A 26183-nucleotide genomic window follows, 5' to 3' on the forward strand; every position below is an offset into this window, starting at 1 on the left:
TTTTAACACTGGGATTATATTGGGTGGGTTTGAAAACCATGTTTTTAATTTAAGTAATAAAGATAAACCCTCCTTTAAAAATTAATAGCCACTTTGCATAATTATGCATGGCTTATACATTATACTTATCTATAAATGATACATTTTGAATATAAATTATCCGTTGATAAGGAAACATAAAGGGAAGAATGTAAAAACTAAGCACAAATTGGAATTTTATGCATTTGGCAGATGCTTTATCCAAAAGCGGCATTGCAAGTATTTGTGTTCTCTGGGATCGAACCCATGAGCTTTATTCTTTGCTAACATAATGCTCAACCCATTGAGCTACAGGAACACAGTAAAAACCCAGTGATTTCTTAAAATTGAGAACATGCCATAAAGAGAAAAGATTTTACAAACTTTATTATCAAAATAAGTATAAAAATATAAATACTGTATAAAACAATGCAACATCATTCAAACAACATGAACATAATGACCGATAATCTACAAATACACAATTTGTTGTACAGTTCTAACTCTATGAGCTGAAATGAATCCACGGTTTGACAGAACGCATATAAACCTTCCACAGGAAAACCGCCTCTTAAACAGAGATATCAAGTAGTTTACATAATGATCATACTTGTAAAACATATTATACACATACTGCACCTATTTTAGACTTGGTCTGTAATAAAAGCTTAGCTTTTTTTAACATTTTCTTAAGATTTTATTTTATTTTTGCCATAAACATCGATAGTGTAGAAAGCTACTACCAGTCACCTTGGTTAAAAAACACATTGTCCACACCATTGATTACAACAAATTCCTACTCGTAAAAGGCATCTTTACTGATTCTTTTGATGGGGGAAAGAAGAAGAGATAGACCAGAAGTTATAAAAGACATAGAATGTAGGACCAGTAGGAGAAAAAAGGACATGTTTATGTGAAAGGTTCCCAGTATTTCAAGTTTTGTTGACTTTATATGCGTCACACAGCAGAGAACGGGGGAGATTTCGGTATGTACGTGTTCAGTTAGTGCTCTGAGATCTTTAAGTGCGCTGTGTTGCATATCCAATATTAAGTCTCTCTCTGGGTTTCTTGGCCTATATACATATCCGCCAGTTTTTTGAACTGTGGCCCCCAGTGACTCAGATATTCAAAGTCCTGGTCCCCTTCGGTGGCGGCCGATTCCAAAGAGCTGAGAGATTCGGCCAAAGAGCCGTTGCCTTCGTAGGCGTAGGTAGCCAAGGAGTCATAAGGGGGCGCGGTCGGGTCGGAGTCGTTTTCTTGTAGACGTCCGTTGATAAAGTCTCTAACATCCGTGTTGTCCTTCAGGGGGGACGAGCGGCGAAACGGAAACAGCATTTCGGGCATTATGTCCCGACGGAGTTTGTTGGTATCGATGACCTCGGGGTTGCGTAGGGTGCCGATGTCGAACGCCTGCGTGTCTTCCTCTCCGCCGCCCTCGTCGTTGTAGCTTACCACGTTGTCCCTCACGTCCTCTTTGGAGATGATCAAAGGCTCCTTCTTCTTTTGTCGCCGGAGGGCCGCAAACAATACCACGATCACTATGGAAACAGAGATGGACGAACAAAACGACATTATCAACCTTGGTGTAAATAAGACAGAACAAAACTATGTCATAGTCATGCATCCCCAAGGCCAGCGAGACATTCAATACCACGGTAAAGCATTGTTTTTCACAGTATTGTGTATTTGGGGAATTCCTGTCATACTAATTGTTTTTTTTTTTTTTGGTTGTTGCTTTAACTAGTACTATATTTATATGTAAGTTAAATCATCTGCAAGTTACGGTTTTAAATGAGATTAATTTTGTTATGCTGCTGTGGCAACAAGTATAGGGTGCACACCGAGAAACCGAAAATACTTTATGATTAAGTTTTAGTTAATTCGCTCAAGGAGTGGTCAGGCAATCGATGCACATTGACAATGAAGTTGACAAAAACAGAAGCGCAGAGTCAGCTGAAAAAACAAACAAACGGCCGGGCAAACGCTTTGGATGTGCTAGTTTTTACGGTGCTCAGAGAAGCAGATAGAGACGGCGAAAGAAAGCGTGCATAATCTCAATCACTGCAGAGAAGAAAGAGCCGCTGCAAAATCACAGGCTGTTCTTGGATGGCTAAAGCAGAGCACAGATAAGACGCCCAGTAAAAACTGCACAGCACCACAGAGAGCTTAGCTGAAGATACTAAGCAATGTTTCAAAAGGTGTCATGCGCTTAGGATACTCATGAATACAGAGAAGAAAGACGCTCTGTAATGTAGATAAAGGCTTCATAGTGCCTGGAGCGATCACCTTGCCGTTTTAAAACTGTGAAAGTAATCAAAAAAAAGGTTCCTCGTCTCTTCTCTCACACGTTACAAATTTGCAGCGCTTCAAAGGGAATGTACATTATATATATACATACACCACAGAGAGGCTTCCCTAATACATTTTTTAAATATTTTTTTATATGGTCACTGTTAGCCAAGACTTTCATCATAGCTGCGAATTCAAAGGCAATTGTACGACATGTTGAAATTGATATTTTATGAATGGACTTATTTGCATACAGTATATGCTTTTAGTGGATGCTTTTATCCAAAGTGATTTGGAGTCCATTACAAGGTACACTTATGTGTCAGTATGTGTGTTCCCTGGGATCGAACCTAGGATCTTTTGCACTTCTAACACAATGCTTCAAGCTACAGGAACACGTTTGATTTAATAAAGCTCAAAACAACAAACAAGTAATAAATATAAGGTTAAAGGGATAGTTTACCCAAAAATGAAAATTCTGTCATCATTTTCTAATCCTTATTTTGTGCTTATTTTTGTTACTAAAATTACATATTAAGGAAAGAACTATATAGGTATAAAAGGTTAAAATTCCCCCCAGACCCAGGCCGGATCTGCACTGGACCTGGGCCGAAGTCGGCAGGTCCGGAATGGATCCGGTGCAGATCTGGTCCTGAGTCGTCTGCTGTCTGTAATCGCTCCTTTGCATCTTTACCAAAAAGCATGGGGATGGTTAATGGAGATTAGCCAGACCATAAAGTCCCCAATGTTCATATTTTGAGCTAGAAGGCGGCGAGAAGAGAGAATTATGTCCATAAAAAGGGAACAGGTGCTGTAGTTTGCAGCTTGTTTTTCCTGTTCAGTGACTGCTGTCTCTTCCCAGCAGGTGAGAAAGCTCGACCCAGCCTCCCACTCAGGTGTTAATTATGAAGAAGACACAATGGGGGGGCAACACGCTGTGTTCTGCCCAACCCGGGGCCTGCGGTGCGAGCAGGGCTCATTCTGTGATCAGGAAGACTAATGCTGGTGGAAGAGTCTGGTTGTGGAAATCTGTTGTAAAACTCAAAACCTACAGTGGAGTTCAGGGGAAACCGGTGCAACGGAAACAATGTAAAACAGATGGGTAAACAGAGAGAGTAAGAAGAAAAACAAAAAAGAAATGGAAAACAGAAAGATGTGATATTTTGTTCAGCAAGCATGGCTGGAAAGGTTTGGTCGACTGTATTATAAGCTGTCAACTCAGCTCCGGTGGATGGGTTTAGGGAAAGAAATTGAAAGTGGAGAAGGGGACGGGGTAGGGTGTCTTGTCTCAGTTTGCTAAAGAGAGGATCAGTGGTGGACTAGATGGTGCCTGAGGGGTGAACAGCGGAATATGAGATGGCTGAAGAGGTCTGACACACGGTGAACAGTAGTCTACACGGTGTAATAGGTAGAAGCTGAGTGAAGCATAGGCGTACGTAAATTAATTTTTGTAGACATCAACAAAACAACTGTTAAAGGAGCCATGTTCTTTAATTTGCATATCGTTTTTAAATGCGTACACAGTCAAGGTTTTGTGACTGGAAACAGGCACAATTTATTTTAACATTAAGATTACTTTTCACCGTTATTTTCTTAGAATTTAAAAAAATTCTATAATAAGGGGTTGTGTACACCAAAACTTTTACGCCCGCGGCCGGCGCATGTTTTCAATTGTTTCCAATGGAAGCTCGGCGTTTTTCAAATAAGCCAGCAGCTAGCGGGTTTTTTCCACGCTGAAAACCGGCGCTCGGCGGTTTTTCCGCGCTCGGCGCTAAGCGTCGAGAGTTGAAAGAGATTCAACTTTGGGAGAAAAGCTCCGCTCGTCAATGTCAGTTCTCACACGGCCACCCAATCACAGTGGAGGAGGGGCGGGACATTACCACAGCAACCAACCGGCTCGCAGCTGAAGTATCACAGCTACCAAAGCGCTCAGCTGAAGAAAGCTGGCACTCAGCTGAAAAACAGCTGGCATTCGGCGTCCTCAAGGCATTTTCAGCCGCGTTTAAAAGTTTTGGTGTGTCCAGCCCCTAGTAGTTTTTATTCTATACTATTCAGGTTATGATAGACAAAATCAAGTAGGGGAGAGCGGGGGCAAAAGTAACGCGGAACGAAAGTAAAAAAAAAGATTTTCAACATTTGCATCCCAAACTATGACAAGCATCTTCAGCATGCAACCCTTGACAAAGCTGACAAATTGCATTATTTCAATTTCCAGAAAGTTGTTTTCAACCATAATAAGTAAATTCCTTAAGCGGTCATTTTGTTCTTATAACGCATTGTATTTCTTGTTTCATGTTTCAAGTACTGATCAATCTACAGGTTATTTAGTGCTGTAACAAATCCTGAAGTTTGACCTCTCAGAGTTTTTCAAAATAAAAGTATTTTGGGTTTATGTGTTAGGAGATCCTGTCGGGATGAAAGTAACACTTGTGCTAATACTGTTGTATATGTTGAAAATGTATATTTTTCTAATTTGATTTAATTTAATTTTCATAGTGTTCAAACTGTTGATTTTTTTTATTCTCTAACAATTTAAGTTTGCACTATTGGTTGCTTTTGAAACATTTGATAAAACTGAAATTTAAAATGAAAATGAAGTTTTATTATTTTTACAAAGATAAATTACAAAATAAGTTTACAGTTACATATTAATGAGGTCATAGTCATGTATATTTAATATAAACAAGTGTAACACAAAAATCTATCTTGTTTTGTTGTGTTACTTTCGTCCAGCTGACAGGATCAAAAGTAACAATTTACTACTTATGTTCAAAGTGAAATTATACTGAAGTCATTTTACATTTTTACAAAATTCCACCTGGTATTGATACTGTAGACTACACTTGTGAGTTACTGACCACAAACAAAAAAATATCTCTGTCTAAAACATTATCATTTAAAATTAAGTTTTTCTGAGAATTTTTACTTTTGCCACTGCTCTCCCCTACCGTCCCAAAATTGTTTTTTTTTCATTTGATGTCCTGTTACACTTGCGGAAATAAAATGAATTGTTAACTATGGTTGATGTGAATTTGAAGATTAGCATATGTTAATTAACTGTTTTATGCTTGGATATCACAAAATTGGATATCTTATGCATTTAAGATTAAACTTATGCATCGTATTGCGGCTTCACTTTTCACCAATGGAAGAGAGCGAACGGGCGTCATCCATCTTTTTTTTAAGTCTATGGTGAAAACCAAGTCAATTTTTAAAATGTATTTATTTTTTTTTTATTTTTACATAAAATCCTCCTACAGGCTTTAATGTAAAGAAGATTCTGTGAATATATAACCTTGATATCTTAAACAAGACTGAGTGTGAAATCAATTTGTGAAATTAAACTTTGATGCCCTAATCTCATTATTTTATTACAAGGCTTTAGCCAGGATTTCACAGTCTGGGTCAAATATTATGGGTTTAAATGCATAAGATTTAAATCATGTTTTGTTCTTTTGTGATATCCAAGCATAAAACAGTTAATTAACATATGCTAATCTTCAAATTCACATCAACCATAGTTAACAATTCATTTTATTTCCGCAAGTGTAACAGGACATCAAATGAAAAAAAAAAATGTTGGGACGGTAGGGGAGAGCAGGGGCGAAAGTAAAAATTCTCAGAAAAACTTAATTTTAAATGATAATGTTTTAGACAGAGATATTTTTTTGCTTGTGGTCAGTAACTCACAAGTGTAGTCTACAGTATCAATACCAGGTGGAATTTTGTAAAAATGTAAAATGACTTCAGTATAATTTCACATAAGTTGAACATAAGTTCACATTGAACATAAGTAGTAAATTGTATTTTAAAAACAAACACTTGAATTTACATTAGCGTGATAAAAATTACAGTAAATGACCGAAACCAGCTTCGGAAAAAAGATAATTGAAGTGTAATTAAATTGTTTAGCTGGTCTCAAGTCCCATTGAATAACATAGGGGAGGCGGGTTTATGACCAATACTAGGAACACTTTTCAGTGCTTGTGCGGCACACTTGGTTTTATGTCTCCCAAATGTCCCCCAAAATACCTTTCCACAAATCAAACAAACCGAAACTGCTTTGGCCAACATAAATAATGAACAGCCACATGTTTCTAAACTTCCTTAAAATCATGCCGTTTAGGTCTTTCATAAGGAGGCAGACAGACGAAAATGTTAACGGATTGCTTGGGGTTAGATTGGGGACACGAGAGATGCACTCAGCAGTTTCAAAAATTACTTATTGATGAATGTTTTAACTTAAGCACAACATATTTTTCCTTTCCTCAGAAGCAACGCAGACGCACGCTGTTTGTGACCGGCCGTTTTTGAAAGCGCATTACTTTACAAAGAAGCACAAGTGGCGTTTACGACGTCAGGAAGAAGCGAGCGACCTACTTAAACCTCCGAAGAACACAAAGGCCTTTTTGTCAATTGCATACATTTAATAATGAAAGCTATTTTTCCCCATCGCTGCACTTTTCGAGCAAAGAGGCAAAGAGAGCACCCACAGTATGTAATGTTTTAATGGAGTGGCCTACTTTTGATTGTCTGGAGGAAATATTTGGACAAATTTACCAAGGAAAAATGAATAAGTAACAAAATATACAACAGAAAGGATGATGCGCAGCCCACACTGTGCTGTATCATCACAAAAGCAGGACTTGAGGTCAAAACACGTTACGCCCGGCTCGCTCAACGCTGTACAATGTACAGTGTTTATTTTTGGTTCACTGCTTCAAAAAATGTTCTCGCTGTATCTTTGTGTGTGGTTCTGAGATGACCAAGTATAAGAACTGGGAGTGCAAACAGCCCATGTTGGCCTAGAAAATAAATCATTATTATCCATCGTGTCACTCTCTTTGAAAGAGTGTACGCCTCCAAATTTTCCAAAACTTTACTCCTCAAGGCTACATGATGTAGTGTAGGGCTCAGCTGGAGTTACTAACATATTCTTAGCTTTAGTTACAGTCAGACACATTTCTTTTTTAACCATTGCCGTGCTTAAGATGCGATTGGGTGTGATCAGATTTCTGCAGGTTAACAAACACCTGTCATATTCAATTGAGACCGGCAGCACTACCACCTTTTTAAAACCCTTTTCCACGAATTAACTTGTCAATTAAGAGAAAACGCTTCGCTGACAAAGACGAGATTTCCGGCCCCGCCCTTACGTCTTTCTCGTGATCAGGCTTTATTTACCCACCCAAAAACTTAATATCAAAGCCAGCCTATAGACAAGCAGAAAGACCTTGCAATGTTAAAAGCAACACGCTTCATATGGAAATTCACACAATATATCAAGAGATGTTAATGGGAGAAATTGTGCAAAATGTGGTTGGAGGTTTCAAATCACAGATCACAGCTAATGCGTCCAAACAGTGCTGTAAGATCAAAGGTCCTACAAAAGATTGCATAAAAACATGGCCATACATTTTTTTTTTTGCAAAGACATAGAGACAAAAGCGAGTTAATGCATAGGACTCATAACATGCAAGTCAATACTTACTAAGAAGTATCAGAATGCAGAGCAATATGGCTACCAGAGCTCCTGTGCTGAGACCGGCAGATAGCAGCAGGGCTTCTGTGCTGCACGTCTGCACGTTTCCACCGCTGTCGCAGGCGCAGACCCTGACCGTCAGCGTGCTGGTGCTGCTCTGTATAGGGTAATCATTGTCCGAGATGACCACAGGCAGCAGGTACGAGCTCATCTCTCTTCTGTTGAAGCCACCCCTGCGGGTCAGGATCCTCGCTGTGTTATCTAAAAAGACAATGAGGCGGTTACTTCAGATACTGAAACTGGTCGGTGATTGATTGTGTTATTCGCAAAGCTTAAATATAAAGTTGTTTTTTTAGGTAAGATATAATTGTTTCTCAGTAATGTGCGCATGTGGTGGGTAAAAACACGCTGCTGCTCTGGAATATCCAGGTAGTTGAAATATATATTAAAATGTAAATGCAAAATTAAATCTGAGTCTTTATTACTTTAGGAGAGGACCCAAGGAGGTATTAATACACATTTATGATAGCAACTACACCACTGCTATGAAAATAATAGTATGTCCATTTGGAAAGCACCCAATGTAGGTATCATCTGTATGTTGCTCGTCAAACCAACATGATAGTTGTCTTAAGTGTACCAGACACCAGTTGTGTCTACAAATGTATAACATTTCTGTGCAGCCATTTTCACAAAGTACAAAGAAAAATGGTAAAAAAGGTCCCAAAGGCAGTACCTTTTAAAACATTTCCTAATAAGTACCATTTTGGTATGCATGTATAAATTTGGTAGCAATATGTACATCTGAGGTAAAGGTCTTCACAGGTCCACTTAGATCTGAAAACCAAAGGTCCGACCCAAGCGGATTCGGTCTAAAAGTGTGCCTCGGACATTGGTTGGGTATAATATTAGTGGCTTCTGGTCATTTTAAATAGTTTTGCCGAAGCGGGATAAATTGGTTGCGAGGCCACCGGGTTTTCTTTCTGTCTGACTGGTGGTGCCGGGTGCTGACTGCACTCACGTCGGTGCCATTTACTTTCGAGTACAGTCCGGTTAAAATAAAGCACCACTAGCTTGGGTTGGACTAGGGTCTATTTTTGTCAATGTTTTTTGGGGGGTTGGGTCTTTCTTTACAAAAAAAAATCATTATGTATGCATGTCAGTTTTGGGTAAAAAGAAATTCGGGTCATTTTGGGTCGTGTATATTGCTTTAAACCAGAGAACACCTCTAATCTGGGATCCTAATAATATTAAAGGTGTTTTTTTAAAAGGGTATCAGCAGCATACTATCCTTTAATCAGACAAAGATATAGTGCCGCCCCCAAACTCATGCCATTGGTTGAGTCAGTGTTGCTTATCCTAACTAGTTAGAATGCAAACAGAGCAATAGTTTAAAAGCATTGATTGATGCCTCACAGTCTGCTTTTTAAGCTGAAATGGGGGAAAGTAATTTAACATTGACAAATTACACACGTCAAATTTCATTATGTGTATTCCTGCTGAAGTACCTTCGTTGTCGAAGACGGTGAAGTTTGGATTGGCGATGCTTAGGCTGAAGACAAACTTGTGGCCGACGAGAGGTTCATCCGTATCCACTGCGCTTATGGTCTGGATGAGCTAGAAACAAATTACAGACAATGATTTATTTCTAATTCTATTTTCATTTTATTTTATTAATTTCACACAACAGTCTATGAAACAACAAATAAGCCTGCATACCTGACCGGCTCTGACGTTCTCGCACACGAAGGTCTCGTAGTACATGGCGAACTCGGGCGCGTTGTCATTCACATCTCGTACTTTGATAAACACCGGCACTCTGGTTTGCAGGGCAGTACCTAGATGTCAATGATAAATGTGTTTCAGCAATCGAGGGAGATATTCAGTTTGCATTCAAGAGACTAATTTCACGTCTCTAAGTTTGTCTGTCAGCTCTTTACCTCAGGCGTGTGTTCTTCTACACAGGACGTAGAAAACATGAATTAAACCACAACCATGATGACAGTTTGATTTCTGTCATCAGTCATTTACAGCCGTGCTGCGATTTCAGCCGAACGTCTCGAGGCTTTAGAAGTTTTAGTCCATCTAGGATAAAGTTATCGCATTGTTTTTAACCCTTCTCAGAGACCCGAAGGCCATTTTACAAGCTTAAAAGGTTTTTCGTCACATTTATGTATCAAGGTTTGTGTACCTTCATGACTTTATAATATTATTATAGCCATGCTACAGTATAAGCAACATTCCAAGCTTTACTATTTCATATAGGGAGACAAAACATGCAATGCAATTAATCTTTACTTGTGTAGTGTAGAGATACACTCCTCACAATTGTGTGTATATATATATACACACACACATACACACACACACACACACACACACACACACACACACACACACACACACACACACACACACACACACACACACACACACACACACACACACACACACACACACACACACACACACACACACACACACACACACACACACACACACACACACACACACTCACATTAAAGATTATTAGGAACACCTGTTCAATTTCTCATTAATGCAATTATTGTATCAACCAATCACATGGCAGTTGCTTCAATGCATTTAGGGGTGTGGTCGTGGTCAAGACAATCTCCTGAACTCCAAACTGAATGTCAGAATGGGAAAGAAAGGTGATTTAAGCAATTTTGAGTGTGGCATGGTTGTGGGTGCCAGACAGGCCGGTCTGAGTATTTCACAAACTGCTCAGTTACTGGGATTTTCAGGCAGAACCATTTCTAGGGTTTACAAAAAATGGTGTGAAAAGGAAAAAACATCCAGTATGCTAGAGGTCAGAGGAGAATGGGACGATTGATTCAAGCTGATAGAAGAGCAACTTTGACTGACATAACCACTCGTTACAACCGAGGTATGCAGCAAAGCAGTTGTGAAGCCACAACACGCACAACCTTGAGGTGGATGGGCTACAACAGCAAAAGACCCCACCGAGTACCACTCATCTCCACTACAAATAGCAAAAAGAGGCTACAATTTGCACAAGCTCACCAAAATTGGACAGTTGAAGACTAGAAAAATGTTGCCTGGTCTGATTAGTCTCAATTTCTGTTGAGACATTCAGATGTTAGAGTCAGAATTTGGCGTAAACAGAATGAGAACATGGATCTATCATGCCTTGTTACATCATGCCTGTGCAGTATGGTGGTGGTGGTGTAATGGTGTGGGGGATGTTTTCTTGCCACACTTTAGGCCCCTTAATGCCAATTGGGCATTTTTTACCTGAGCATTGTTTCTGACCATGTCCAGCCCTTTATGACCACCATGTACCCATCCTCTGATGGCTACTTCCAGCAGGATAATGCACCATGGCACAAAGCTATAATCATTTTAAATTGGTTTCTTGAACATGACATTGAGTTCACTGTACTAAAATGGCCCCCACAGTCACCAGATCTCAACCCAATAGAGTATCTTTGGGATGTGGTGGAACGGGAGCTTTGTGCCCTGGATGTTCATCCCAGAAATCTCCATCAACTGCAAGATGCTATCATATCAATATGGGCCAACATTTCTAAAGAATGCTTTCAGCACCTTGTTGAATCAATGCCACGTAGAATTAAGGCAGTTCTGAATGAGAAAGGGGTCAAGTATGGTTTTCCTAATAATCCTTATTCATATTATTATTATTTGTTATATTTGTACCACAGTTGGGATTTAATTGACCCATAATACTACTGGAATTGATTCGGTCACATTTCTAAACTAGTGTTTGTCTATTCAATATTAATTTACTTCAATATTATCTACCTTGGTTCAGAGTAACATACAAGCAATAATAAAATGTTAATTTTGAATTTAGCATTATTTTAAAAAGTGCATTTCCTGGACTTCAGACAAGAAAACAGTGCAACTAATCTAAGCAGAACAAGATATTTAACAGCTTTAAGTATAAAACATTGAAAATGCTTTATTTATCAGGCCCGATTTCATGATCTAAATTCATAAAACACTAAAAGGGAAAGATCTCTTGGCATTGCTAAAAGTATGCTTTGCAACAAAAGGGAACAAAGAGAGAACAATTTGGCTGCATTGAAACGCAGATTACTACCCAATCAAGGGTGAACATTGTCTCATTTCAAATCAGCAGTTATTCCTACTGATCCAACAAAAGCTCACAATACAAACTTACTGAGCTCTGTGGCCAGAACGGAGATGTTGTGCCATTTGGATGTCTCTCTGTCCAGAGCCTGGAGTGTGCTGATGGTTCCATTGTTGGAATCGATGTTAAACAGCCTTTCCAGGTCTGTGTGCCGATCAATGGTGTATCTGAAACGAGAATGACTGTAATGAATGCGAGACAATAGAGAGCTGATTATGCCAAGAAACAAGGACGGAGCGTTCTGTGTTATAAGACGTTGTAAACACTGCACCCAGGCAGTAAAAACGGGTACTCTACACACCCGATAATAAACACAACCTGATCAGACAACCATATAAATTAGCACAGAGCAGTTTAATGGGCCTTCGGACTTATTTCGACATCATTAATAGGAAACAACTTTGCAACTTTACTTCATCAAATGTATTGAGGTCGGTGACCCGGCAAGCACAAGAACCCGGACCTAAAAGTGTATCTCCGGCAAGGTACGTCAATGGCAATAAGTGCCAGTTTTTAAGTAATCAATTATGCGTTATACATCGAACATCCAGCTGCGGCGAACCGCGTCTTAGCTCAAGCAACTATCAATTATCTATAACCACACATTGCGTGTTGTGAATTCTGAAGTGGTTGATTTGAAAGAGGCTGAATGCTAATCGCTCTGTTGATCCCCTGCCTTTTGTTTTCACGAAATAAGAAAAGGAAATCTTTCCTATTAAACCCATTTATCAATGTCAACTTACATATTCCACTGACATTTAAATATGCAACTGAGTACGGTGTGCTTGAGGGAGCCAGACGGACGGGCTTTTCAGACGATCGCTCATAGCGCGAATGCGGACAGGAGATGAGAGAAAAGGCAGAGTCTTTCGCATCAAGATTTTGACTTATAGAAATCAGAATTGAGAAAGGGTGGGGGGGTGTAAAACAGCGCTTGTATTCATCTTGCCTAACTTCCGCAGGGAAATCACCAACTGAGGCCACATGAATAATTTGCTTCCCCCTGCTTATACACATACATACACACACACACTTGCACTTTTGGGGACATGTTGATGGATTAGATTTAACCGAGCACAAAACATCTGATCAGCAACCAAAATGTAAAGGGAGAAGATACGTTATGCTTGATTCTCTTACTAGGATGAATAGGTATGAGAATAGCAATTCTTGGATTATGTTTGATAGAAAACCGTAAATTAAATCTATTTTAGCTATGTTAGCTATGAGGGTATCTACTTTGGAAACATTTACATATATGCATTTTGCAGATGCTTTTATCCAAGGTGATTTACAGTGCATTGTTTGTTGAATCAAACCCATGACCTTGAATAGCTGAATTGAAACCCATGAATAGCAAATTGAGCGTTTCCGCGGGGAAACGTGCAAGTTGAAAAAAGTGAACTTTGGTGTAAAAACGCGCCGCGTTAACCAATCAGGAGCTTTCTCTAGTAGTGACGTAATTACAGAAAGCGAGCAGAGTTGCAGAAGCCCCTCCCATGACGCAATTTTCGTGTGAATGTCTCGATAACTAGAATTTCACGTGTGAATAAAGCGCGTAAACTCAATGGGCCCTATTTTAACGATCTGAAACGCAAGTGCGAAACGCAAAGCGCAAGTGACTTTGTTGGCGGATCTTGGGCGCTGTTGCTATTTTCCCGGCGGGAGAAATAACTCTTGTGCCAGGCGCAAATCAATAAGGGGTTTGTCTGAAGTAGGTTCATTATTCATAGGTGTGGTTTGGGCGTAACATCAAATAAACCAATCAGAACGCTATCCAACATTCCCTTTAAACGCAAGGGCGCAAGTTCCATGGCGGGTTGCTATTATTATGACGGATTTACCAGGCGCACGCCAGGAGCGGTTCACAGCCGAGGAGACCCACGTTCTTGTAAGAGCAGTCAAAGACAGAGAAGTTGTTTTGTATGGGGATAGGAGAAACCCGCCCAAATCAGCGTAGGTTAAACAGGCATGAGAGGAAATAGCCACAATTGTATCATCAGCTGGCATCCCCATCATTGTGCCAAGCGCTACAATGATGTCAGGAGACGGGGGAATCCCAAACTTGCCAGCATAAATCGGGCACGCTGTGTAACGGGAGGTGGATCTGCCTCTACACAGGACCTGACGCCAGCAGAGGACATCGCTGCGTCCACCCTCACCGCTGAAAGGGTTTGGGGGCTTTGAAATCGGACCCAAGAAACGCAAGCAAGGTCCAACCCCAAAGTACACTTACAAATGAAGTTCATATACATTAAGGTTTCTTATGAAAACATTGTAATTATTATTTACATAAAATAAACGCAATACAGCCGCACAACAAACTTATGAAAATATTTTAATCGTTATTTGCATGAGAATTTTTTAACGCAGCCACAAAATAAATAAAAACTATCCCCACAATGCTCACCACTATGATTCCCCTTATCTCATGTGTTAATATTTTTATTGTAACAATTTATGATTTGCAAAAATAACTGTTGCATCTGTGTAGATTAGATAAGCAAAGTGTGTGCGTGTTGTGCACGCTATAAATTATGGTCAATCATGCGCCCTTAAAATAGCATAATGAACCCACAGTAAGACTAGGGCTTTGGTTTGTCTTTACTTTTTATTTCTTCCAGCTATTTTGGCATTAGAAAGAACCAATAAATATAATAAACAAATATTTTTCTTTGAACATGAAACAGTGTAATTGTCCACGTTTGTGTAGAACAGGTTCCAGTTACACAGAATAAGGTATTACGATGCAAACAATAACAAAAAAACGTGATGTTCACGTATGTGGACATCCATGTCTTAGGAAGTTAATTTAATGTTTCGACTGAAACGTCACAGTTGGTGTTATGTTGACATTGGTCTGTTTTCCAGCGGTCTTTGCATGCACAAGGTTTACATAAGAAGGAGGAAACAATCATGTTTGAGGTTCATGATATGTCATTACCATGTTCAGAGCTCTTATTATTAATTTATGCCTAGGTAAATACATTTGTATGTTCTACGGCACCTTTAAATAATAAAAGAGAAAAATATGCACATCCAGATAATCTTCAACAGCTGCAGGATGAAAAAGTATTATTATAGACAAGGGAAATCCACACACAGACATTTTTTAGCTCCCTTTGTTCTTTAAAAAAATAAAAAATAGGACAGCATCTCCTTAAAACCACTGACAAGCAGGTAGCAAATCACGACTCGTTGCTGTTATGTAACTGAAGCCTATTTAGGCTGTTTATAAAAAGGGATCCCGTGATTTATCAAGAATTTGTGAGGCTTTATTAAGCTCATTTCTTTGCGTCTGTCTTATTTTGCAGCGTCTAATCTTCTACTTTCATTTCATTTAGGTCAGACTGCAAACTAACAACAACTTTAAGTTGAATTTTCCTGTTTTCCTGTTTTGTTTGACTGTCTCACATTTTTATTTGCCCTCGTAGAGAAAAGACCCATTTGTTTTGTTAGCTTGATATTCAAAAGCATTTAATTAGCATGTCCCTGTGTTTAAATCTCTACTGGACCGTTAAATTTGCTGTTACAATAGCCATGATTATCTGTTGACAGAAGCTTCCCTATTAGCTAAACCAGCCTGGAGTTGGTAATGAAACTAATATAATGAGTGCAATAACATTGAAAGCGAGTGCAACACAAAGCTGGTATAAACCTATCAATTTCACAACATAAAAACATTAAAGGAGTTATATCCTTGATCTTTCAAAATCATTGATCTATAAAAACATGAACTTTCTTAACTTCTTCCCCAGTGTAATTGAGTGTTTACTGAAACCGAGCTGCAATATGTGAGGCATAAAAATGATTTTACTGTAAAAAGAAAACAAAAATTGTAAAATCAAATGATTTGGGGGTTTATATGCTTCTTGCAAAAAAATAATAATAATAAATAAACACACTCTCATATCTCGGTAGCTCGGTACACTCTTAGAAGAAAAGGTGCAAAAGCTGTCACTGGGGCGGTACCCTTTAAGGGGGACATTTCACAAGACTATTTTAAGATGTAAAATAAATCTTTGGGGTCCACAAAGTACATCCAGTATGTGAAGTTTTAGCTCAAAATACCATATAAATAATTGATTATAGCATGTTAAAATTGACACTTTGTAGATGTGAGCAAAAATGTGCAATTTTTGTGTGTGTCCTTTTAAATGCAAATGAGTTGATCTCTGCACTAAATGGCAGAGACGTGGTTGGATAGTGCAGTTTAAGGGGTGGCATTATCCCCTTCTGACCCACATGGAAAGAACCTATATGTGGATATATGTGCATATATGAAACCTATATGCAGCTTATATGCACATATATGCTGCATATATACAGCATATATGCGCATATATGAAACATATATGCAGCTAATATGCACATATATGCAGCACATATACAGCATATATGCACATATATATAGCATATATGCACATATATGAAACCTATATGCAGCTAATATGCACATATATGCTGCACATATACAGCATATATGCCCATATATGATAATATATATGCTGCATATATGCAAAATTGAGGTGCATATATGTGCATATAAAGGCCATAAATTATGTGAATTATTAAATAAAGTTATGATGTCTGCACATTTAAAACATTTACAAGATCTGTCTAGGACATGTATAACAAAATGGTTTAATTTAACAGCTACTGTTCAGTGTTATTTAACAGCGACAGTAGTGCAGATGGTAGAGCAAGTTGTCTAATGATCAGAAGGTTGGGTGTTCGAATCCCAGCAGTGGCACGTGGGATTGCATTTTTTTTGGTGATCGGAAGGTTGGAGGTTTGAATCCTCGCTCCTGCAGGTGCAGACTGTCATTGGTTGGACCTTTATTTATGTTTAATTTATTAGCAGCTACAGATTTTAATAATTTTACCAATATATAGGTTAACATATATGTGCATATATGTACATATATGTACATATAATATAGGAAAACGGCCAATTTTATATATGTCACATATATGTAAAACCTATATCAAAACCTATATTGAAACATATATGTTTATATATGTTTTTTCCATGTGGGGACATCACAAGGGGAGAATGGTTTATCAAAACTTAGTTACTGGGTTGATATTTTTCACATTTTCTAGGTTGATAGAAGCACTAGGGACCCAATTGTAGCACGTAAACATTGAAAAAGTCAAATTTTTTAAAAATGTCTTCTTATAAGGTACCTGGAAGGTAGTATTTATCTGTGAGGTACTAATATACTTTCTTTAGGAACAAAATGTGTACTTTTTGACAGGTTACTGGCCCTGGTTGTACTTTTTGGACAGTGTTAAGCTTTTTTAGCTTTATAATGGGTTCGATCCCATGTATCCCAATGTACCTTGAATGCACTGTAAATTGTGTTGGATAAAAGTGTCTGCCAAATGCATAAATGTAAAGGTCTACACTTGGCCATCGCTTTTGCCTGCATGATGTTTACTAATTGCCAAAGCTAACCAACTAAACTGAATAAAACCAGTTTGGCAAAAAAGTATGCTATGAATCCATCAACATCAATATCTATTTCAGTTTATAACTTAATTTTAATAAATCAACCAATGGTTACTCACTTGACCAGGTGATTGATCATATCAGGGTCTCGGGCCATTACACTGCCAACCGAGCTGCCGGCAGGGGTGTCCTCATCGACCTCAAAAATGTACAGGGCTCGACTGAAGACCGGAGGTTCGTCCACGTCCGTGACTGTGATTCTGACCACCGCCGTGTCGCTGAAAGGGCCCAGGTGCTCGAAGCGTCGATCTATGTGCGTGTTGGTCACCTGCACCCGCAGCGAGTACAACCTCTTACTCTCGTAATCCAGTGGCTGAATGACAAAAGGTCACACGAGAAAAGATAAGATGTTAGGCATGTCCTCGTGTCCTGTTTGAATAAAAGGAAGGCTTACATTTCAGATCTGTTTCTATTCGCTCCCGGATTAACAACGAGCTCCGGCTAAACTTTGCTGAATCTAAACCCCATCCGTTTTCGATACTTTTATTGAAGAGCGCTTATCACTGCCCCTTTTCTTTCGAGCTGAATGTCTTTTTAATAAAGGCAGAGCATCGTCCATTTAATGCAGCCTTTTAATTATGAAACGATTAAAGGCTCAAGGTGTGATCTTTTACCTCTCGTCCATTCAGACATGCTTCCACAGCTCTCTTTCATTCCAGTTTGAGCAATAAGATTAGCATAATTGCCTAAGTCTCATCAAAGCCTGACCCAACAGAGAGTGGATATAAAGCTATAGGCAGATTTCAGCTGGCAAATAGATCCCGGCACTACACAAAAGGGACTTTTCGGAGGTGAATAGAATTAAGCACCTTTGTAAAGTTGATAGGACACGAAGGCTTCGATTTAGGGGATTACTTTCTAAGCACGTCGCTTTGTACCAATGCAAAGTGTGTGTTTAGGGAGAATGAAAAATAAGAAAACGACGTAGAATGGTGCGGATTTTATTTAAAGTTAGAGAATTTGATGTATAAAACATGAGATATAGGCCTGTTTACCCGTTTTACAGTTATAACCCCTTCCTGGCTGGTTCCGTCTGTGATTACGTTGAAGACATCTTGGCCATCTCCATCCAGGATGGAGTACCACATCTCCGCATTCTCTCCGACGTCCGCGTCGAACGCTTTAATCCGGCCCACCGCCGAGCCGATATCTGCCGACTCGGGAGTGGAGAGATGGTAAGTACCTGGAGACGAGGGAAAAATGGATCAATTGAGTAAACAGTCAGGTGTTTGCACGAACTCTTTGTTCTCAGCAGATGCGTTTCGGCGTGTATTTGTCTATTTATTTATCCGCCTCTCGGTGGTTATTCTTTAATAGAATTTCAGCTCCGATGAGGCATTGGAGGAGGTTCCTTTTAAACCCAAACTGTTTCTGATGTGGCTCTTGTATTGGATTTGAGACCGTGGCAAAAAGAGGGATTATCACCCCGAATGAAGCTCCTGTTGTGAGCTCGCTCTCTGTCTTCATCTCTTTCTAGTTTTCAGCCTCCTCTCCAATTCTAAAGCCTCTTTTTGTAGAAATGTTGTTCTGGATTCATGTTGTGATTCAGCTCGGTCAGATGAAGTAATGGCCGTACATATTAGATGAGTTTGCGCTGTACTGTGTCCTTTGAAACATAACACAGAAATGCAAAACATCCAAACAACTTCATTCAACAGTCTAATTCCATATGCAGATGATGCTGATTTGATGTCTTTTTTCAAGCGTTGTGGAGTACATAAACATCTTGTCTGCATAAATAATCAATAGTTTGACACATTTGATATAGACCTTGTTTTAAAGCATCCATTTTCCATGCTTTTGGTAGTTTTCTTATCTGACAATGTCTTAATACTTTTATTAAAAAATGGGTTCAAAAGTTACCAATGGGTTCAAATCCCAGGGAACTCATGACAGCCAGTTCCTTTTGATAAATGTGCTTGCCAACAGTGTAAATGTAAAATAAAATGCTATACCACCTTATGACACAGCATGCGCATGAATCGAAAGGTTTTCTTACTATGGGGAAATCGAGGAGGACTGTTGTTGACATCCAACAGGGTGATGTTGACTGTAGCGGTCCCAGAGAGACCCCCCATCTGTCCGGCCATGTCCTTAGCCTGAATGACCACCTGATAGTGCTCTCGGTTCTCTCGAATCATGTTTGGAAGGGCCGTCCTTATGACGCCTGATAAAACGAATGGACACAGGTTTTGTTAGGTGCAATTTAATGAGTTTTCTGTCTTCATTATTTATATGTTAATGTCACGCCAAAAAAAGTCAGGTGGATAAGGAAAAAAGCTAAACCATGGAAATTAATTGTATGCCTTAGGGTATTTTAAAGAACGAGTTTTAATTGAGTAGGATGTCAATCTTTAAATCAAGGTTTTGATAAGATTATTAGTGGAAATGACATCACAAATCTACACCCCGGTTTCCTACAATAAAATAATTCACCGCCAATACCAGATTGATAAGAATCGGCTTAAAAATATATCTTCCGCGAACACCTCACCTCCTAATATCTTTTCTTTTTTTCTATTCTTATCTTTACATTCTCTGTAAAAAATGACATACCCTTGGCTATGTATACTGTGTTAAACTTGATGAGTTCTAGTGCACTTATGTATTGCTGTTCTTGTGTTGCTCTAATTGCTTCTATTGTTACCTCATTCGCAAGTCGCTATGGACAAAAGCGTCTGCTAAATGACGATATGTAAATGTATTTAGTGAAAAGTACCCGGATGACCTACAACTTCTGGCAAAATCCCAGAGTGTTCATTCAATCAGCACTGTCTTTGCTATAACGTGATCCCCAGTAGAGAAGTTATCCAACGAAGACGACGACGGAGGGGTGTTGTTTTATTCAAAAATCCAGAAAGCGGTAGAGCAGCTCTATTCAAATGCAAATACATATATTAAATAGCTGTCTCTTGTGTCTTAACCTTATGAAAATTAACCATGGCTTTATTGTGGTAAAAGTATAGTAACCATGTTTCCAATTCCAAGTGAATTGTGCTTGTTTATGGCGTATGTCACGTGATGTATCAACATGGCGGATGTAGTACGTTCGAATTCATTCATACCATCCATATTCATAAAATATAGCAGTGGCGGCTCATGACTGCTCATCCGAGGGGCGCAAATTCAAAATAAGTGTTCGGATTGTCATGTGTGTTGCTTGTGTTTTCCACATATGTGTTTGTTGTGTCATGTAAACCATGTGCATCACGTGTTTTGCCAAAATAAGTGCCTGCTGCACACGCGTCAAAACCGTTTATGATAAAAGAGATGCTCACGTTCACAAAAATACACGCAACACACTCCCTTAACAGTAAACTCTGATTACGCATGAGATGAGCAAACGTGAGCGTCTCTTTTATCATAAACCCTTTAGACACATCTGCAGCAGGCACTTATTTTGACAAGAAACGTGATACACATCGGATCACTCGACGCGCAGAACACATATTTTTTTAAAAAAGGAACCACGCACATGACGGGCTACATACATCTTGTGACGAACTTCGCATTGAGCGCCCTCGGAAAAAGTAAGTCACCTGCCACCACTGCTACAGTATATAGTACCTACTATTCAACGGTCAATGTAAATGTCCTTCATCTAAACAGTACGCGAATTCAGACCCAAGTATGCTTGCTCTCTAATATCTGCTCAACTTACCAGTTTCAGGTTCAATTGAGAAATACGGCTGGCCCTGCAGTATGCTGTAAACCAGCTTGGCACTGTTTCCATATGCTTCATCATCTGCATCAGTGGCAGTGACTCTTATTACAAATGCACCTAAAGAAGAAAGAGACAGAGAATTATAGAGATAGATTTAAGTTATGCACAAACATTACCGGATTTTCAGCACCAGTAAGCCCCAACAAATCTGTAAAACATGATTCATACATGATTCAATATCAAAACCTGAACCTTGATTGAAGTAATCCATCCTAACGGTGCACCATGAACCACATGTATCTAAAATATGGGTTGTAAAACATATGAATATATATATATATATATATATATATATATATATATATATATATATATATATATATATATATATATATACAGGGTGCGATTTGTGAAAAAAACAGAGGGGGGGATGTTTTCATAGGCGTTGATTTGGGTGACGGTGGGTACCCACCATATTTTGTCATGAGTCATTTTGTACCTACCACTAGTTTTAACTTTTTTTAACTGTTTTCAGTGATTATGAAGAGCAATATAAGAGAGAAATTTGGTAATCATTGTCCGACCTAACAAAAATCCATTATAATATTATTATTATTTTATATATAATATTCAGAAATGCGCTCTCCGCTCACGAGCTCTGATCGGAACAAACCCGAACCTCACTGTATGCTGAACTTGCGCAGAAACATCAAAATATAACCAGCTTTTTAAAATGATTTTAAAACTAAACATTTAGACTATTTTAGCACAAATTATGAGCTTATTGACGATTGTTTTTATAATTCTTGACATAATGCGTCTCTGTCCACAGCACATTTCAAAACATTTTAATTCATAAAAATAAATCATGAGAACTTGAACTCATCACTGCATTTGCAGGAATTGTAAAAAAAAATTCTTATTAACTCATGAAGCAGCCTAACGCAAAATTTTTACTCTAATAGCTTATTTTTCCCCACACATATGAACTGTGATCATGCACAACGCAAAAACACGCAAGAATTAAATCTTGAATGGCAAAACTATGGCACAACGTAGTGTCAACTTAAACATAAATATGAACAATGGATTGGTTGCAAAGTTAAACCATTACAGTAGAAACAGTTTTACTGCTGCTTTTAAAGTTATAACGTTAATTTTACACCCCGATGGTGAGCTACAGTGAAATTATAGAAAAAACAGATGCATTATTTGTTAGTCAATTAGCCTCATTTGTGCGAACTGGACGCGCCCGCGCCTCGCTAAACCATATGTGTAACTTCGGCCATTCTCAGTGGTGTGACTGGGACACTAACTCTGGTTGTCATCATAAACAGATAATCAGATTGTGATGTTTATTCCCGCCTTATTGATATGCGCCTGAATAATATGCTGCTGAATGCTGCGTTCCTTCGTTTGACACACAGATCCACAACCATCTCGCAAGTGTTGATAGGCTATTACTCGTGAGGTGTAACCGGGTGTGTAACCAATCAGATAGCGCCGTGGGCGGGACATTGAGCAAGTCTTCAGAGTGGTGAATACAGAGAGGCTGCGCGGCAGCTGTATCAGAGCCAGCTAAACTAGCGCATTTTAAAATAAAATTGACTTTAATCACACCACGGATCTGTGATAAGTTTTGTGATGCGTCTCGCCACTAGTGTAGTAGCACTGATCACTTTGAGGGGGGGATACATTTATCCCCACCGGGGATAAAAATAATTAAGCAGAGGCAGGGATACATTGACCAGAAAGGGGGAAATCCCACGCATCCCCCCCGGCAAATCGCACCCTGTATATATATATATATATATATATATATACACACACACACACACACACATCGCCATCCCCCAAAACCCCCAATGGGATCAAGGGTAATGCATGATCACTCCATGTGTTTTCATCTTCCTTATCTTAGCGTAGTTCTTATCTAAATCCTGTCTCATAATTACTCCAGCACCACGGTGGGATGGATGCGTCTTTAATTGTAGGTTTGCTTCTGCCGGCTCGCTCGTTGGGTCATCCCATTCATTTTCCGCTCTGATGGAATCTACCTTATGTTACAGAGAAACTTCAAGCTAATAATCCCCTCAAAACACACTATAATTACACAATTTAATCCAAAACTAACATGAATTTAGGAGGAGGGGGTTGTTTTCAGGTCGAGACTACTTTGGGCTGCTGTAGGATGACGTGTCTGTGATTATAAAATGTTCTTCCAAATTTTACTGCAGTTTAAATGTAATGTTTAAATAAAGTGATAAACCATTACAGTGCTAAAGGGAACAACTTATATATATTACAGTAAACATGAAGTGTTCCCCTAGCGAACAATTTTGTGTTTAAAAGATGTCTAATTGATGTCCAAACACAGCCCAGACGTCTAAGAACAAGGCAAAATTTGGGCTGGCAGTGAAAATGTATAAGACGTCTAACCATAGTCAAAAATAAATAAATAAATGAAAGCAAACCGCTTGTAATCACTGTTGACTTTGCTTACATGTCGGAATGTCATACATCTCACAAGTTATTTTTGACAAAAATTGCATTCAAGTTTTTTTTGGCTGGGTACTCATAGCTGGACTTTATAGTATCTGGTCTATAGTTAATCTAGACCAGGGGTCTCCAACATTTTTGTGAGCAAGGGCTACCACAATGGATAAATTTTTATATAGTCTACTCAAAAAAAATTTACCTGTTTATTTTATTTTATTGTTGATATGTTTTATCATTGCATAAAAGAAGCCAAGCTAATATAAAAAATATGTAATAAATACTAAAATTGAGGCTTTTAATATAATGTGCTTTGGCGGGCAACTCATAGGCTATTTCTCAACAGACTTGCATTCTCGTGGAGATCGGTCTTGCCAGGCGACCTTGGAAGAACCAACTCAGAAGGTCGCGAGAACACAGAACGCACTTGTGAGAATTGAGATTTGTGCGAACTTCCTCTTGGTCACCTGATCTCCGCCATTGTTTTGCCGCAATGTCTTCTGGGGCATAAAGAGATTACAGCATGCAAGTCTGCACTTGATGCATCCTCGATATCAAGAACGCATCCGGGTATTTGCATGCGTTCCCTGTACTTGCGTTCTTGAGAAATGGAATTAAACTTTGATGGTTAATGATGACGTAGAGCAAGAACACAAGGAAGCAAGATCGCTGAAGAACGCATATTGAGAAACAGCCATAGACTCTGTGCTGGCCACTGAACTAGATGGTGAAATCCTTTTTGGGACACTGTGAGGTCATAGGCATGCTTGTATGACAATGTACAACAATTTAAAAATGAGCCTTATCCATCCAATCAGATATTTGCTGAAATGTGAGATGCTTCAGCAAGATCCTGAAGCATCAAAAAATCTTTAATGATTTTGATGTGTTGTGTACAGTACCATGTGTAACAACAACTGCAGTTTGATCTTGTGCTGTTTATAGATAGAAGAACTTTTGTCCAGCAACGTCAAGGACAAAATCACTCCGCATTCCTGTTTGCCAACAGCCTCGCTTTCCATTACAATCACGGCTTTCTCGGGTCGCTTCCTCCGAGGTCGCTCTTTATTTCATTTTTGTACTACTGACATCTTACTGTTGTGTCTTCTGATTTACTTTAGAGGTGACTTTACGTTTTCTCATTCTGACCTTTTGAAGGTGGACCGAACGCCCGTGTTGTTTCTGCCATGGATCAGTGGCGTCCTTGGCATCGACAAGACCTCAGACGAGCGACGTTCGCTCTCCGAACAACTCTGAGAATACTAATGAATGAGGAAACATCTGTCTCCCTCCGATCCCATTTAGAAAACACGGAGAGAAACGGAGTCTCTGTCTTCATGGATGGCCAGACCTGATTAACGGCAGGCACGTTCACAACACATGGCCAGTTTGTTCGGTTTAAATGTGAGTACCACCGTGACCCCTCGGTTTGGCAAGCAGAGGCATTCGCGAAATCATACACAGCCGGGAGAAAGAAAGAGGCAAAGTGTCAAATGAGCACAGCGTCCCATTTATGTTTGAGGACCGTGGATGATGTAACTTTGAACCCAACAGAGCAATGAAAGGAAGAACAAGCCTTCCGGAAAATAAAGACGTAGCTTGGGTTTCAAAAGCCTTGGGGGGAACTGTGGTCCGTTTACAAGCCTTCTTTTTCCAGATTGTGTTGAATAAATAACGCCTCTACCCAGAGTCGAAGATGCAGTAATACTCCACGCTTTTACGTTTGAGGAAAATGAGAATCAGTAGTGACAGTGCAGGAATAAATCTGCCATTTATCATGATAAGAATCACTGCATGTAGTCAGCTTGTAAGACACAGGTACTTTAAGAAACCCAACGGAGGAGATCGGATGCTGTAATGTAAGAACCAAACAGAAAGTCCCTGAAGCTTGAGGGGTCTGAAAAGATGACGTCTAGTGTTTCAAGCCTGAGAGATCTCTCTTTCAACAAAAACGACAGCAATAAGATCTACTCTCCAAATAGAGATTTTATTGAATTATAAATACCTCTTGGTTTTAATGAGGATGTGTGAAATCAGAAGTCTATTTGATTTCCCCAGAAAGTGTAAACAGTGCTGATCTGTGGATAGAAATCCAATTTGATAATTCACCAAATAAATCTAGCAACAAACTCAAAAATTGAAAGTATCTGAACATATTAATTTAATTTTGGCCAACGTTTCACACAGGCTTTGTGTCAAGCGTAAAGCGTCCTCGAAAAAAGCCTTATGAACTGACAGACACAAAAAGGTTCACCAAGATATACACAAGCACTTGAAGCACAATTTCCTTGTGATTAGTCTTTGATTCATTTGCCGGTCAAAATGATTAAGATCCACAATGATTATCTTATCATAGCACAAAATCTTTAATCAAAACCGGCTGCCTTGTTTTTGTCGGAGCCGCAAATGAGTTTTGATTCATTTGAGATAAACCTGCGGGTTAATTTGTTGCTCCGTGAAGAGTAATTGATTTTTACTCGCAACATCCCGTTCATTTACTTTCGCTACTGATTCTCTCTGCTTCTCTAAATGGGGATAAATGCGCTGATAATTGAAAGAATTT

The 26183-nt window shown here is 39.0% G+C and overlaps 1 protein-coding gene across 1 annotated transcript in view; it reads right to left on the bottom strand.

Annotated features, from left to right (window-relative positions):
• Nucleotides 1–374: 374 nt before the first annotated feature.
• Nucleotides 375–26183, bottom strand: part of cdh10b (cadherin 10, type 2b (T2-cadherin)) — a 70625-nt gene continuing 44816 nt past the window's right edge. The window contains exons 4-12 of the mRNA XM_065262559.2: nucleotides 21122–21241; nucleotides 19460–19627; nucleotides 18456–18643; nucleotides 17520–17773; nucleotides 11976–12112; nucleotides 9509–9627; nucleotides 9298–9406; nucleotides 7799–8050; nucleotides 375–1556 (exon numbers count right to left, since the gene is read on the bottom strand). Coding sequence (XP_065118631.2) covers nucleotides 1066–1556; nucleotides 7799–8050; nucleotides 9298–9406; nucleotides 9509–9627; nucleotides 11976–12112; nucleotides 17520–17773; nucleotides 18456–18643; nucleotides 19460–19627; nucleotides 21122–21241 — 1838 coding nt within the window. The 3' untranslated portion in view covers nucleotides 375–1065. The remainder of the gene's footprint in view (nucleotides 1557–7798; nucleotides 8051–9297; nucleotides 9407–9508; nucleotides 9628–11975; nucleotides 12113–17519; nucleotides 17774–18455; nucleotides 18644–19459; nucleotides 19628–21121; nucleotides 21242–26183) is intronic.

Source organism: Paramisgurnus dabryanus, chromosome 1 (assembly GCF_030506205.2).
Source record: "Paramisgurnus dabryanus chromosome 1, PD_genome_1.1, whole genome shotgun sequence".
Lineage (NCBI taxonomy): Eukaryota > Metazoa > Chordata > Actinopteri > Cypriniformes > Cobitidae > Paramisgurnus > Paramisgurnus dabryanus.